Genomic DNA, 14,985 nt, shown 5'->3' with positions numbered 1-14,985 from the left:
TTATTATTATTATTATTATTATTATACACAAGATATATGCACTCGAACTTTTTCGATAATAAATCTTTACGAAATGCTAATGTCTTTGCGTTGTTTATTTTTTATTCAAATCTCCTGAATTAAGAATTGATGTTTGGCAGACGGACCACTTTTACTTAATACCTTGTATGTTCAAATCAATATTTGTTAGCTTTCGGTTAACCAGCGAATTCCAAATGTTCGAAGGTTTTCCTCCGTGGAAACCTGGGTAAAGAGGAGGATGGCAGGTGGTGACGTATCGATCCGAGGGGTCAACCGGGGTCACCAAAGTTCATAGCCGTCGCCATTTTACCCGGGACGACCACCCTTTAACGATTTAACAATACTTTGCTACCCCTTCCAATCGTCAGGTCGAATACCGAATCAAATGTTAAAATAAAAATCATGTCTAATGCTGAGTTTCAACCCTTTTTAATAACAATATTAATACAAATATAAAGAATATTCAAGCACCAAGGAGGTTTAATAAATTAAATAAGAAATAACTTTTGTGTCTGACTTGTTATACTTTGTATCATTTCTAATCGTTTAATTTTCTGTTAAACTAAGTGGAAGATGAAAAATTTATATTAGTAGTAGTAATAATGCCTTTATTGTGTCCCCGATGGGATACATCGGCTTGAACTTCCGTTTCCCATATACAACATGACAAATAATTTACAAATAACTAGAAAAAAATACATAAAATCAACTCATAAAATTTACAAACAAAAGTAAAACATTTATGCAAACTAAGACACAAAATCTCAAAAGTTCCTACATTCTGAACAAAACAAAAATATAGAACAGCCTATGAATTCAGCGGATTTCCTGCATTCACCTGTATGTACCGCCGCCTTCCATAAACAATATGTATAGTTAACTTAAAACCTACAACATAATAACGTTTTCGCCATTTCCACACACCTCCGTCTATCTTTTCAAAAACGTATATTTTCATACGCTTACTAACTGCACACAAAACAAAATCACTTCTGCCTCACCCGCCTCGCACCTCGTCTCTAATTACCAAAAACTGTTACCTAAGCTTCACCGCGTACCCTCCGCTCTCCTTTCTTGTCCTTCACACTCCCTCACATCCCTCCACTCTCTCTCACCCTTCGTTTTCGTACCTATGTTTTCTCATTCTCTCCCACATTATAACACCTCTTGGTGCGTGCTAATTCTTTCTAATCTCCCTTTCACTCATTACTCATCTTCTCCGCTCCCGTTTAAAACTTTCCTCATTTTGTCCCGCAAACTTAGCCGCGGTTCTACATTCCATTCACATCCTTCTAACACATGTTGCGAGTTTCTTCACCTTTTCCTGACACACGCTGCACCTTCCCCATATCCTCCCCCTCGTCTCGTTCCTCATCCTAAATCTTACAATCCTCCTGCATCTTTCCTTTTTCCATCTCCTCGTCATATAATCTGGGAACCCGTTTTCCCATATACATTTAAACCATGAGTTGTATTTCGACCACATTATCCTTTCGCAACCCTCTGTGTCCTGCATTTCTTTGTTAATTCCGACAATCCTTTCTCCCTTCCGACATTCCTTATGCTAATTCCTCTCTTCAGTATGAACTCTTTCCTCTCTGTTTCCCAAGCCGATCTTCCAGTTTCTCTTCTCATCCTTTCTTCAATCTTTATCAAACATCTCGTCCACTGTAGTTCCTTGTATTCTAGATATACAAATTCCCTTACATCTTTTATCTCTCTTTCTCCCCACCTCCACTGTCGGCCCTTTTCCCTCTATGCCCCTTTCCCAAAACAAATCGTTGATTTTTTTACATTCAGTATTAAATCTCCCTCAGTGCTTCCATCATTAATCTCATTCCCTCATCCTATGCTATTAACCCAATGTCATCTGCATAAATCTGACTATGCATTTTTCTCCCCACCTCCACTCTCTTTTCCTTTTCTTCTTAATCTGTCTTCTAATTCCGCCAACAGCAAAATGAATATTTTGTGCTGAGAGAACACCCCTGTCTAATCTCTCTCGCCGTCTAGACCCCGCACTCACACCTCCCCATTCTCACCATACTTCTTGTTTCTCCAATTACCTCTTTGATTATTCCCAGTCTTCCCTCGCTAAGTGCCCTCTCCTTCAACGCTTCCTATAACAGTCCTTTATTAACCCAGGCAAAAGCCACCTTAAGGTCTACAACAAACACGTATAGTTTCCCCCTCTCCTTTGCTATCTCCTTATTTGCTAGATAACTTAGCAGATATACGTGATCTATTGTGCCCCTTCCTTCCCTGTATTCCGCCTAATTCTCTGGCAGCATTCCCTGCTCCTTCATTTCCCTCCCTAGTCTTTTCCCCAGTACCTTCACATGGACTATACACATTACACTCATCAACGTTACCCCCTATACATCTCTACTTTCTTTCCCTCCCCCGTCTTCATAATGGACACAATTATTTCTGTTTTCCACTCCTCTGGCCACCCTCCGCCATTCCACATCTTGTTGCACGACCTCCACACACAATCCCTTAGCCTCCCAAACTTCGACATCTCAAGTTCTATTCATCCTCCCCTTAACTTTATTGAATTTTAACCTCCTAATTTCTTCCTTCACCTTCTCTTTAGTGATTCCTCCATCCTCCCTCGAAAACATCCCTGACTTTTTTTCATCCCCTCTTTTACCTTTGACTCGGTACCCCCTAGTAGCGTCATAAAATACTCCTTCTACTCGCCCTCACTTATTCTTTCATTCACTCCCTTCGTATCCGTCTTTTCCTTCTTCAACAGGTCCCACATTTCCCCCTCCGTTTTAATTCCTTCTACCGTCGGCTCGAAGTATTCTCTTGCTCGTTTTTTTAGTTCTTCGCACAATATGTTATATTTCCTTTCCGCCCTCCTATATGTATTTATCCTTCCCTCCATTTCCTCAACGCTTCTTCCATTTCCAACTTCTTCCCTTTACATTTTTCATCCCACCATCTTCCCTTACACCAAAAAATGTATTGTAGTATGTTTAAAGCAGGGTTTCAAATCACTTTTGGGACATTCTTAATGAAGATCAAAAGAATGTTCAAACAGTCATTGAGGCTTAATGGAAAATGCCTTATACATCTGAATTATTAGTAGTCTATCCTGTCTATTTATCATCGTTACTATTCATTTATCACTCGAGTTACTCTACTAACACCCATCTAAAAGTTAATCAAATTAATTTTAATGTTTAAAAATGATCGATATATCAATCATAATACAAATGGGAGCCTGAGATTAAAAAGGAGTTCATATGTCTGACTTGTTACCAACCTGTACTACTTGCTATTGATAATTTTTAGAATGATCGGTGCTATGCCGGCGGTGGCGGTTCGCCACGAGAGGAAGAGGCAAGAGAAGAGATTGAAACGACCCAGTCAACTATACCTGGGAGGTCAGTGGTTGCCCCCGCCCCAGGGTTCGCCACCCACCCCTTCGCCCCACGGTCACAACAGCAACCTGGAGCCCCTGCCCGAGCTCTACCTTTGCGGCAAGGTAAACCAAAAATATATCCATGGGGAAAATCAAAATTCTTCGATTTTTCATTTTACAGATATCAGGGTTGCACGCGGTTGTCGTTTGCCTGCTGTTAGGGGCAGTCGTCCTGGTGGTTGGCTTGGTCCAACTCGCGCCAGGTGCGACTACCACGGATCACAGGCTAGCTCTATTAATCGCTGGTGCTATCTTGCTTTTACTAGGTAAGACCAAAGAGGAATATGTACTCGATACTCTCAATTAAATTCAATTATTCTTAACGGCTTTCAATTGCTCGTTAATGGATTTTAATTTTATATTTGATTCTTAGATGGCTTGATAATAATTATAATTGGCCTGATAGTTTAGATTCTCCCAAATTTTTGTTTTTCCTAATTTACCTCCACCCTAGTCTTTATTGCTCCCTAATTTATCCTTCCACTTTCTTCCCCTTGAAAACTATAAAAAATCTTATAAATTCACGTTTATTCTTAAATTCCAGGGATTATCCTGCAAGGGGTGCGGTGCTACGCGTTGCACTGCGTGCCACTGCCCACCGAATCACCAGTGGCAACTCCCTTGCCAGTGGCCACGCAAACCACTACTGAACTGGGTGCAGCTTTATCCGGAGGTACCCTGGACCTTCTAGTGGGCCACCAGAATCAACCGGAGACCGATGCACTGATGCATGAACAGCATCAGCAACAGCATCACCATCACCACTACCATCATCACCATCATAAGAAGAAGCGAAGCTCTCAAGGCTCTCATTCCGACGAAGCCTAATAAGTTCATCTCTGATCGATCCAACCAGGCCAGCTAGGCCAATTAATAATACAGGATATCAGTTTAACGAACGATTGAAAGTAGCTATTGTGGCGACCAGACCAAATTAGATAATCCAAGACTCTCTCCTTCGAGGCTTCAGTTCGTTTAATTGGTAATTAATGACTGCTCTCACAACTTGGAACGTCGAGGGGAGGAATTGCAAACTATCAATTCCTTTTCAATGCAAATTGTGGATGGAATTTAAAAAATTCTTATGTATACTACTAGTACAGTAATATGTCACTGATTTTTTTTTTTAACATTATCTGATTGTTAAATTCTGAGATATTAAATCGCGTATGAGACGAGAAGAGAGAGAGAGAGAGAGAGAGAGAGAGAGAGAGGCAGAAATTTATTCGAAGTCTGTCAGATCTTCGAGTCTGTATATTATACTTGTTTTATCTTTTGTAACTTCCTATACTAAATGTACGTGTACGTTATACATATACCGTGTATGTACACCGATACATATATATATATATATAATATACGATAATATTAATAATAATCATGTGAAACGTGAAAGCGTAAACGTGTACTCAGCTTGGGTCGTTTTATCGCTGAGGCAAGTGCACTTTTTTCTATTTTCTATTCCACCCATTCAGCGTCTCGATGAAACAAATACTTTAATTAACTAAATAAACGTTCCAACAGTTTAAACGAAAGTAAAATTGAATTTACATGATTTTGTATTGAGAAATTCCAATAATTAATTGAAATCAAAAGAGTTTATTAAATAGAATTTGAAAAACTGCGGAATTTAAATAAAAATAGAAATGGAAGAGAAATGATAAGGGAAACAATGTTACAAACCAGAGGTCCCAATGTGCTTGTCAAAATAATTAATTAAAAATGAAAGATTTGCTGAATGAGAGTTTAAAATAAAAATCGAGAAGCTGAAGGGAGGACTTTCTGATAAGAGAACGTTCGTAATCACTATAAAAGACTAATTCCTCGACCAATTTACAGGATCGACTCTCTATTCTATCTACATACATACAATACATATATATATATATGTATAAAAGAAGTAGCGAATAAAAAATAAAAATGCGAAGAAAGTTCGACGGAGCTAAGGATTTTAGCACAATAAGAAAAATTATGTAACCTGTCGACGAATGTTAACAATGCACCTGCACGTATAAATTAAGCTTTTCCTTTGGAAATGGACAAAAAAATATGGGAAAAATCTATTACATGTCTTTCGAGTAAACAGATGTATGTATATCTAAATTATTATCTATTTACACTGCAGTGTTTATACTTGCGAAGAGGGGACGAGTTAAAAATTTCTTCCACGGCAACTGCCTGCGTCCATTAACGACGATTATTCGATATTCAATTAATTTAAGATTTTCATTTAACATAAATAATCGATATCAAAATATTACCATTTGTACTACGAGTATAATACTAGATTTGTGACCTTATTCATTAATTTTCATCGGCTAGAAATGTAAATTTTATAAAATATTAAGGAGGAGAAAAATAATCTGGAATATATTATAAATCGTGTTCATCTTCTGATCTGGCAAAACCTAAGAATTGTTTGTCCCAATTTTCATCAATTTTTTTTTAACATAAATAATCGATCGATCAAATTGAAAAATTCGTATTTATACTAATCCTAGAGCACTACGTCTTCGAATTTTTCCATCAAATCCCATACTCTAGTTTCGGAGAAAAAAAATGGTAAAAATGTTGAAAATTCGTATCTGAAAAGTACTAAATTTGAAAAATTTCAGATTGTATTGGAAAAATTATCACATGTTCTACTGCTATAGTAAAGCATTCCTGGAAGCTTTCAGAATTTCCTACTTACACACGTTAGATTACGAGAAAAAAATATTGAAAGTCGCATTTCGTAAAGTCTGGTAAATCTGATTTGCATGCTTAATGAATTTTAATCTAATATAAATAATGTTTGGGAAAAGCTGAATATTTTTATCGACATCCATCCAGTACAACTGTTAGAATTGAATCCCTAAAACGATTGAATAAATGATGTCACCGAAATTTAATAAAAATTGAAATCGACTAAATGCCTATTATCATTTCTCTAATAAAAATGGACGCAGGGGGTGCGTGCACGTTCGACTACCTTTGGGGTCCATTTTAAATAATTAAAAAACGTATAGGCAACACAGAATCAACGTTAAAAAAAAAACTGAACAACATTAATCCAGAAATAAAAAGCGTTTGGCACTGGGCGAATTGAATTACGCCCGATGCTAGTGATACCATTTAGCATTAATTAAAGGGAAACGCAAATAATTAAAACAGGAATCTTCCGTTTTGTACATAATTCAATCATTTCCTATCATTTACATATATATGTATTATTAATTAAGCCTGCAGGTGCTCATGCATTCATGAGAAGTTTTAATAATTTAAGGGAGCACAACGTGCAGTGAAATACGTACAAAAAATATCAAAACTGAACTAAAATTTAGAATAATTTAAATTTCTATTTGAGAAATTAATTATACCCTTAATTTCGTTTATAAAAATACTGGAAAAAAAATATTCCATGAATACCTGCAGTCTAATTATTATTATTATTATCATTAGGCTATAGTTTTTTCTATACGAATGTCTAATTAGCATTTTTTACCTGTATCTTCGATTTTTTTCAAATTGTAAACAATTTTTCTACACGATTTTGCGAACTAATTATAATCAGCTTGTCTGTTATACAATACTATATTGTCCGAGCCTGTTTTCTAAACGAGGTGTCAACATTCTATTTAGAGATTCTTCTACTGTCTTTAGATAATTAAGAAACGATAGGGCAATTTTTATTAATAAACACGAGAATTCACCTCCTCGTATTTTTAACCAATTCTCCAATTCTTGTTAAGGAAATCATTTAACGAATTCATCAATTGATGATATTTTAACTCTTAACAGACATAATGAATCGCATTAATTAATTTGAAATGTACTAGACTGAATAACAAATATTTTTGTCAATGTTCTTCTAATAACGATTAAATTAAAAATTGACGATTCGATTTCTATGTAACAAATGAATCGATTGATTTATTGTTTAGAAAATGAAGTACGAGGAGGGTTGATTAAGTATCGAAGGCCTCAAATATTCTAATATCTCTTATAATACGTGTATGTGTACCGTGAAACAAATTGGAATGAAATATGGGGAAATTAAAAAGAAAACTCTACCTATATTGTAACTTTCAGAGTTTAATAAAACGTTTTCACTAACAATTAAACCAATCGTCAATTCCCTTAATTACTCAGAAATTATCAAAGTAACAATAAAATTGTATACAGGAAATAAAACCTTATTTGTAGCTAATAGAACAATAACGTTTCTAGCTGGATTTATATACAAAAAATGGATTCTATTCATATTCTTCATAGATTTTTCCAAAAATCTCATCGTTCCACGCAGAGATTTAATTAGTCTTTGTTAATTAATCAGGCGAGTGGGCTTCTATATGGGTGCAACCTTGCCTGGAAGGTCCCTCCCATCGATACCTCGTCGATACCTCGGAACAGAGGAAAACCGTAGGCTAAAAATAATCGTACTGAATGCCAGAACCACCAGCGGAGGCTATGTTTCACGCGAACAAATCTGCGCCTCAACTCTGCACGAGCCGCCCAATGTTTATAAACCAATTATAGCCAAATTTAAACAGAGGTGAATCAGACCTCGAGTTTCCATTGTTCGATATAAGCAATTTTACAGGCTTTACATTAATCTAATTTTTCTCAATTCTAAAAATTACAAATTACGTAAAATTTCTAATATTTATTGGAACACCCTGAACACCTGATTCACCCTAAATATTGAAAATTCTGTTCACCCTTTATCCAATAATTAATTTATAAAAATCTTTTCTATTTACTGATCGAAAATCTTCATTCAATTGAATAAAAATCCTATTATTTACGTAAAATTTCTAATATTTATTGGAACACCCTGAACACCTGATTCACCCTAAATATTGAAAATTCTGTTCACCCTTTATCCAATAATTAATTTATAAAAATCTTTTCTATTTACTGATCGAAAATCTTCATTCAATTGAATAAAAATCCTATTACGAAATTACATGTAAGGATGCAATAATCATTAATGAAAAATATTTGATTGTAATTTTAATTAATTTGTGATTGAATGAAATATGTCGATGTGAGAAAGCATTAGATTGGTGCGATGGTTTTCGATGGTGCGCATTTACAGGTGCGATGAGCAGGTCTGGGATGACCCCGTGCCACAAACGAGGGGGTGCAAGGGGGGTTGGTTTATCGACCGGCGGGACCTAAGGAAAGCGGAGAGGTTCAGTACTCGCGGGACCACCACCCCGTTCACTTAGAAACAATCTAGTATCCAGTAAACCAAGCTAACACCAGAAATAATTCCGAGACTAGATTTACAATCGATTCGATCTTCCTGTGTTTATCAATGCTTCCCAAATTGTGACTCGCCGATTTTGGATTTAAACCAAGGAACTTCGACAGGATTGCTTTGGATTAGAAACCAGCGTGAGTAATTCTACTGCAATTGTATGATTCAGCTCCTGACAATTTTCAGAAGAATTTCATGCGATTTTATTTAGCTAATTATTAAATTGAAACGGGGGAAATGTTTATGGTAGGGGAAGGTGAAATTTATAGGGAATCTAGAGCTATTCTATATCTGAAACACATCTGAGAATCATTTAAATAACTCTAACAATTTTCAGGAAATAAATTCCAGTAGCTCTCTCTATCTCATTAAATCCTAACATTAAAATTCTATACTACATGAAAAATGATATCTTCTACACTATTGACGCAAGAAAACTGAAATTTATACCCAAACTAGATCTATCCTATGCCCGAAACATGTCTGAGAACCCTTCCAATCGGAATTATAGTCACTGAGAAGAAAATTTATAAAGCTTGCAAGTATGAAATTACATACACTAAGTATATGCACAACAATGATATCTTCTACACTATTGACACTAGAAAGCTGAAATTTATATCAAAATTAGATCTATCCTATATCTGAAACATATATGAGAATTATTGAAATAACTCTAACAATTTTCAGGAAATAAATTCCAGTAGCTCCCTATTTCATTAAATCCTGAAATTAAAATTCTGTACTACATGAAGAATGATACCTTCTAAATTGTTGAAAGCTGAAATTTATACCGAAATCAGATCTATCCTATGCCTGAAACATGTCTGAGAATCCTTCCAAACGGAATTATAGTCATTTATAAAGCTTGCAAATATGAAATCACATAAAATGCTTAGAAGGGGATGGAAGATGTAGGGACAGTGGCCTAAATGTTTGATCGCTGGTACTTTTCGTAGTTTCTGGCTGAGGTCCAAGGGGGACATGGGTGCAGAGGCCTGGGTGCACCGGTTGCACATGCCTCGCAGCCATGACACCGGGGAATCAGGCCAGTGTCCCACTTTTAACCACCCCCTAACCAACGATTGACAAAGGTTACCCGCCCCCCCTCGCGTGTGAATGAACTCGAATAAATCCTCTTATCAAACCCCACAACATTCTTTGATTTTTCAATCCTAAATTGAATTTAATTTGAACATTCCCAGCGAAGACTATTTGTAAATTGTACGGGCCAAAGGTCGCGGTTTTACTACTCGCATATAATTATTCAATTACTACGTACGCGGCTCAAATTAAAGCTGGAACTTTGTACTTTAATATAGATATCTAAAAATTCATCTAAATCAACTTTCAAACAATCGGAATTGAGTTGGACTTAGACCAAGAATCGTGAGGGTTGTAAATTGTTTTGAGATAAGAATTGCCGGAGAGGGGGTGGGGGTAATTATTCGAATCGTCTAAAGGGGAAACGGTGAACTTTGTTCGGTGTTGGCGAATCGATAAATAGGTCGCGGGGCGGGCAAGTGCCTCGCTACGCAGTCAACTGGGTCATTATTCCTACTCTTCAAAAGAGAATCTCATGGAAAATGAAAAAAAAGAAATATTACGACTTACTTCGATCGAAGTACTTATAGCAGGTGATTGAAAAGAATCACGAAGCTAGGGAAACACTGTACCTAAAACGTGTCTGAGAATCATTAAAATATCTATAATAGTTACCGAGAAAAAAAATTCCGAGAAGAAAAAACCTCATTACTTCATTGAATCCCAATATTAAAATTGCTATGTAAAAAATTATATCTTCTAATCTGTTCTTAATAGGAAACTGACATTTACAGGGGTTCTGGATGTATCCTATACCTAGAATCCATCGAATCCAATACCAAGAATCATTCCGATCGGAATTGTAGTTTCCGAGATAAAAAATATGTAGAGAACACTTCCTGTTTTAATTGAAACGATGGATTTGTTATAGAGATATGATCACGGCGCTGCCAGTGCCCTCGGTAAAGGTCTTTCACAAGACTTACTACCAGGAGAAGGGCTCAAGGATAGGCAGCAGCCAGCCTGGCAGTCCTCTAGCCGAGAGCGAGGCGGTTCTCGCGTTGTCCGACAAAGAGCCGCCTGAGTACTATTTCTGTGGGAAGGTAACTAGACCTTTCCTTCAATTATCACGCCCTTACGCCCACCCGTTTATCAATAGAACTCCTCTCGCAGCGCACGCAATTTTAGGAGAGTCAACAATTTTATTCAGACTTCCTACAGAATAAATGAGGATAGTAATTTTAAACCCTGAACGCCTACTAAGTACACTCTGACGTCATGCTGTCACCCTCTCTTATAAGTTTCATAGGAATTATATATAGGGGCGAATTTAATAAATAAATATTGATGATACGAACAGATTCTAATAGTAATAGCATGTGGAAAAAATGGTTTTTCAATGTTTTTAATTCTAATTAATTAACTAATTAAACTAATTATATTATATTAAATAATTAATTCATTATTTTAATAATATTTTAGGTGAATTCCCTACACGTGGTGGTGGGATCTCTACTGTTAGGGGCAGTGGTGTTGGTGGTAGGGTTGGTGCAATTAGCGCCAGGGGCAGAGGCAGCCCAGAACTCGACAGCTTTGATAGCTGCAGGCTCGAGCCTGCTCTTAATAGGAGTGTTCCTAGCTCCTCTGAGAGCTATCTGTATCAAGAGGCAAAAGGCTGCCCAGAAGGACGGTACTCATCAAAGAAGTGTCACCAGCATAGACATGCTTCTCGCACAACACAGGTATAACAAAATTACTGTTATACTCTACGTGGTTTCTTAATTATTATTATTAAGGATCCGGTGAAGATACGTTTATGAGACTTGAGAGACAGTTAGATACGACGCTTCTGAAGGTTTTTTTCATAAATCTCATTGAATTTCCTTCATTAGAGCCGAAGTTATTAAAATTGTGATTACAGATTTCGAATTCAAGAACTGAATAACTGTAACACTACATGGGTTTTTAATTATTATTAACGAACCGGTTAGGCTACCTTAACCCTTTCACTACGAAAGGCGTAAATATACGTCCTGAAAAGTTCATCGATATATACGAAAGGCGTAAATATATGTCCTGAAAAGTCCATCGATATATACGAAAGGCGTAAATATACGTCCTTAGAAGCCTATCGATATATACAAGAGATGTAAATATACGCCATCGCAGCGTCCGACGTGCGTATAACGCGCCGTCCATATTGATGGATTATTCCGAAATCGCGCCGCAGTGAAAGGGTTAATGAAACTTCAGAGACACTTAAATAGGACCTTTTTGAAAGTTCCTTATAAATTTCATTGAATTCCCTTCATTAGAGCCAAAGTTTTTTTAATTTCAATTGAAGACTTCCAACAAATAAATTTAAATCCAGCTCCTCAATAATTTACGTTCTCCTACTGTAGAGATTTCACGGTACTGACACCGGACGAACTGGAGGACCTCGTGGGTCGACCCACGTCAGTTCTGGAGAACAAAATCCGTAAACAGGGCCAGAACACCTAGGTATCGTTCGGCTCCCAAAAGAGGAAGCCATCGAATTCTCATCAGAGTCATTATCGCAGTTCGGTATCGTCGCCCGAGTATTCGTACATGATGTCCCCGGTATCTACGGGGATGTCGCCCATCGGGACGAGCTCATCCATACTCTACACCCATCGTTACGACTCGCGCGAGCATAGCCTCGTCTAGTTTTAATCGAACGGCGGCCGTTCGAAATTAATTTGTAATGAATTAAGGATCAACGATATTTAACAAGTGAGCTAAGTTCTTGTTCCCTAATTAAGCTAACTAATAACAATAAGAGGCGATTTGGCGAATTTGAAAATGAAACATATCTAACATTTACCAAGCTAGTAGCGATTAAGCTATTGTATTGTATTATATTTTTTCATCGTATACTGAGAAAGAGAGAATGAGATAGAGATAGAGAGGGTTTCAAGAGGGGTAATGATGTTAATTATTAAGTAAATCCACATTGTAATTGAGAATTTCTTAATTTTCATTTGTCTAATCGAAGGTCTTTAATAGAAAAACTGACACAAATTAATTTAATCATGGATATCTTTGAATTCTGATTGTCTGATCGAAGACTCTTAATAGTAAACTAATTAAAAGTAATTTAATACCTTATAATTCTGATTAGCCAATATTTTTAAAAATTACATTATTATTGGAATTTTCNGGGAGGGATATTTCTATAATTAAAATTCTGTACCGAATTCCTAAATTTAATTCGAACGATTTAATTAATTCACTCCCTGAACTGTGTCCCAAATATTAAACAGATTGAACATGAACAAGGTGCAACAACCATTATCAATTATTTTTTAATTCATTCATTTGATTGGCCAATTTATTATGCAATGAATTACGATTCAAATTCATAAATTGTATTTCATAATGAATTTACTTAGTTAAATTTGGGAGTGTTGCGTCTTGTGTTAATTAAACTGGTTAAGAAATGAACGCACAGGTTTCTAGGGTATAAGAGTTTTTATAAAATGGTGCTCTATCAAATTCTCTGCCGTCTCTTTTCTAAATGTCGACCTCTTCGATGATCGAACGAGGATTTAAAAAGACAGAGCAACGGCTTAAGTTATTATTAAAACGATTTAAAAGGAGCGTGAGCCACGATGGTGAAAACGATATCGACCTTTACGAAATCCATCCACCCTTTGCATATCAAAGAACCAACACAATCGGACATTTCAAACGTCCAACAGTTTTAGTATTTTATCACTGCCAAAATTAATTCTATTACGAAATTCGTACACGTTTCATAATCTTAATTATTAGAATCTAACTGGGGCAATTAAATAAAATTGTCATGGGCGAATAATTAATGTGACGAAAGAATTTTTAATTAATAAATACAGGGATTAATAAAAATTCTTTTAATACTACTTCTACCGGTGTCGAAAGATACCTTCTAAAATTTTCCTTTAAAATTATTATTATTAGTTTAATACTTCTTCCTCCTTTAAATTTTTGACTTCTCCTACAACGATTATTAAATTAATTAATTAAAACGAGACAACACAATTATATTAATGATAATAATTTTAGGCAAAAATTTTAAAAGGTGTCCTTTCACACCTGCGGTAGAAATAGTGTTAATTATTATTTGGTAATGATAAAGGGTTGACATTTATATGAGACGTGTATGCCTCGTATAATTAAGCGATCTTAGTAATTAAGAAACTGTTTTATTTTTCTCTAATTAATTAAATTAATCGATCTAAATGTATTTTGAATTATCGATGTCCAACTAAAATTAGATAAGATTGGTGAACGAAAGTGAATGTTGACGCCATCGTGGACGGATGTTGTGAAACGACGGTATTATTCGTAAATAATTAATTAATTAATGCTAATGTTAGTGAGATATGCTTGAAAGTTTCCGTTGTCGATATGTACGTATATTTTCTAAGCAGTACGATAAGGAATATTGTAGAGATTAATAAATACAATTGACAAGCTAATCGATTGTTCAATTATTTCAACCCCATTCCAAGCTGCACTCTTTCAAATCATCTATTTTAATTATTTCCGATTTTTTTTTTACTATAAATAATAATCGATGGAGAAGCTTCCAAATATTCTTACGTATACTACTAGAATGGTACTAGATTTCTGAACTTTTTTATCAATTTTTATTCATTAGAAATGGACAAAAGTAATCTTGAAACTATCGAATATCGTATGCCAATCGTTATGTCTTTTAGAACTGCTCAAACTCCAAAATTTCCGATTTTCACGAATTTTATTATGAATATAAGTAATGGATGGAAAAATTTTAAAAAATCACACATGTTCTATAGCTGTAGAAGTACGTCACAAAATTGTTACCATCAAATTCCATACGTTAGAATCGAAGAAAAAAATGTCGAAAATTCTTATTCCAAAGGGTCTGTTTAAAAGAAAAATTTGAAAATTTTCAAACCATCTTCTCACAAATTCTCTCATGTACTACTCCTATAGTAATGGATTTTTGGAAATTTTGAGGATTTTCTCTACGTTAGATTTCGAGATAAAAATTATTGAAAGTCGTACTCCAAAATCTGAAAATATCCGATTTGCATATTTATGAATTTCTTTTTAAAATAAATAACCGTTGGATGAAATTGAAAATATTTTCGCATATACTCGTCCTATAGTATTGCATACAATTTCTTTCCAAATTTTCATCAATAGATTTTTAAAAATTAAATCCTAATAGACTGATTAGACATGTATTTAAGAG

At 35.5% G+C, this 14,985-nt stretch overlaps 2 protein-coding genes across 2 annotated transcripts in view; both read left to right on the top strand.

Moving 5' to 3' along the window:
• LOC108624669 (uncharacterized) overlaps positions 1–5,690 on the top strand; it is an 18,666-nt gene extending 12,976 nt beyond the window's left edge. Inside the window, exons 3-5 of the mRNA XM_018024122.2 lie at positions 3,325–3,517; positions 3,576–3,720; positions 3,999–5,690. Of these exons, the coding sequence (XP_017879611.1) occupies positions 3,326–3,517; positions 3,576–3,720; positions 3,999–4,282 (621 nt within the window). The 5' untranslated portion in view covers position 3,325 and the 3' untranslated portion in view covers positions 4,283–5,690. The remainder of the gene's footprint in view (positions 1–3,324; positions 3,518–3,575; positions 3,721–3,998) is intronic.
• A 2,933-nt stretch (positions 5,691–8,623) lies between these two features.
• Positions 8,624–12,917, top strand: LOC108624693 (uncharacterized). The gene is made up of 4 exons (XM_018024166.2): positions 8,624–8,836; positions 10,675–10,846; positions 11,226–11,485; positions 12,146–12,917. Exons 2-4 carry the CDS (start codon positions 10,679–10,681, stop codon positions 12,243–12,245), a joined length of 528 nt encoding a protein of 175 aa, XP_017879655.1. The 5' UTR covers positions 8,624–8,836; positions 10,675–10,678; the 3' UTR covers positions 12,246–12,917.
• Positions 12,918–14,985: the final 2,068 nt, after the last annotated feature.

Source organism: Ceratina calcarata, unplaced genomic scaffold (genome assembly GCF_001652005.2).
Source record: "Ceratina calcarata isolate Rehan_Ccalc_2016 unplaced genomic scaffold, ASM165200v1 scaffold321.2, whole genome shotgun sequence".
NCBI classification, from domain to species: Eukaryota; Metazoa; Arthropoda; class Insecta; order Hymenoptera; family Apidae; genus Ceratina; species Ceratina calcarata.
This window is presented reverse-complemented; position numbering and strand designations above follow the sequence as displayed.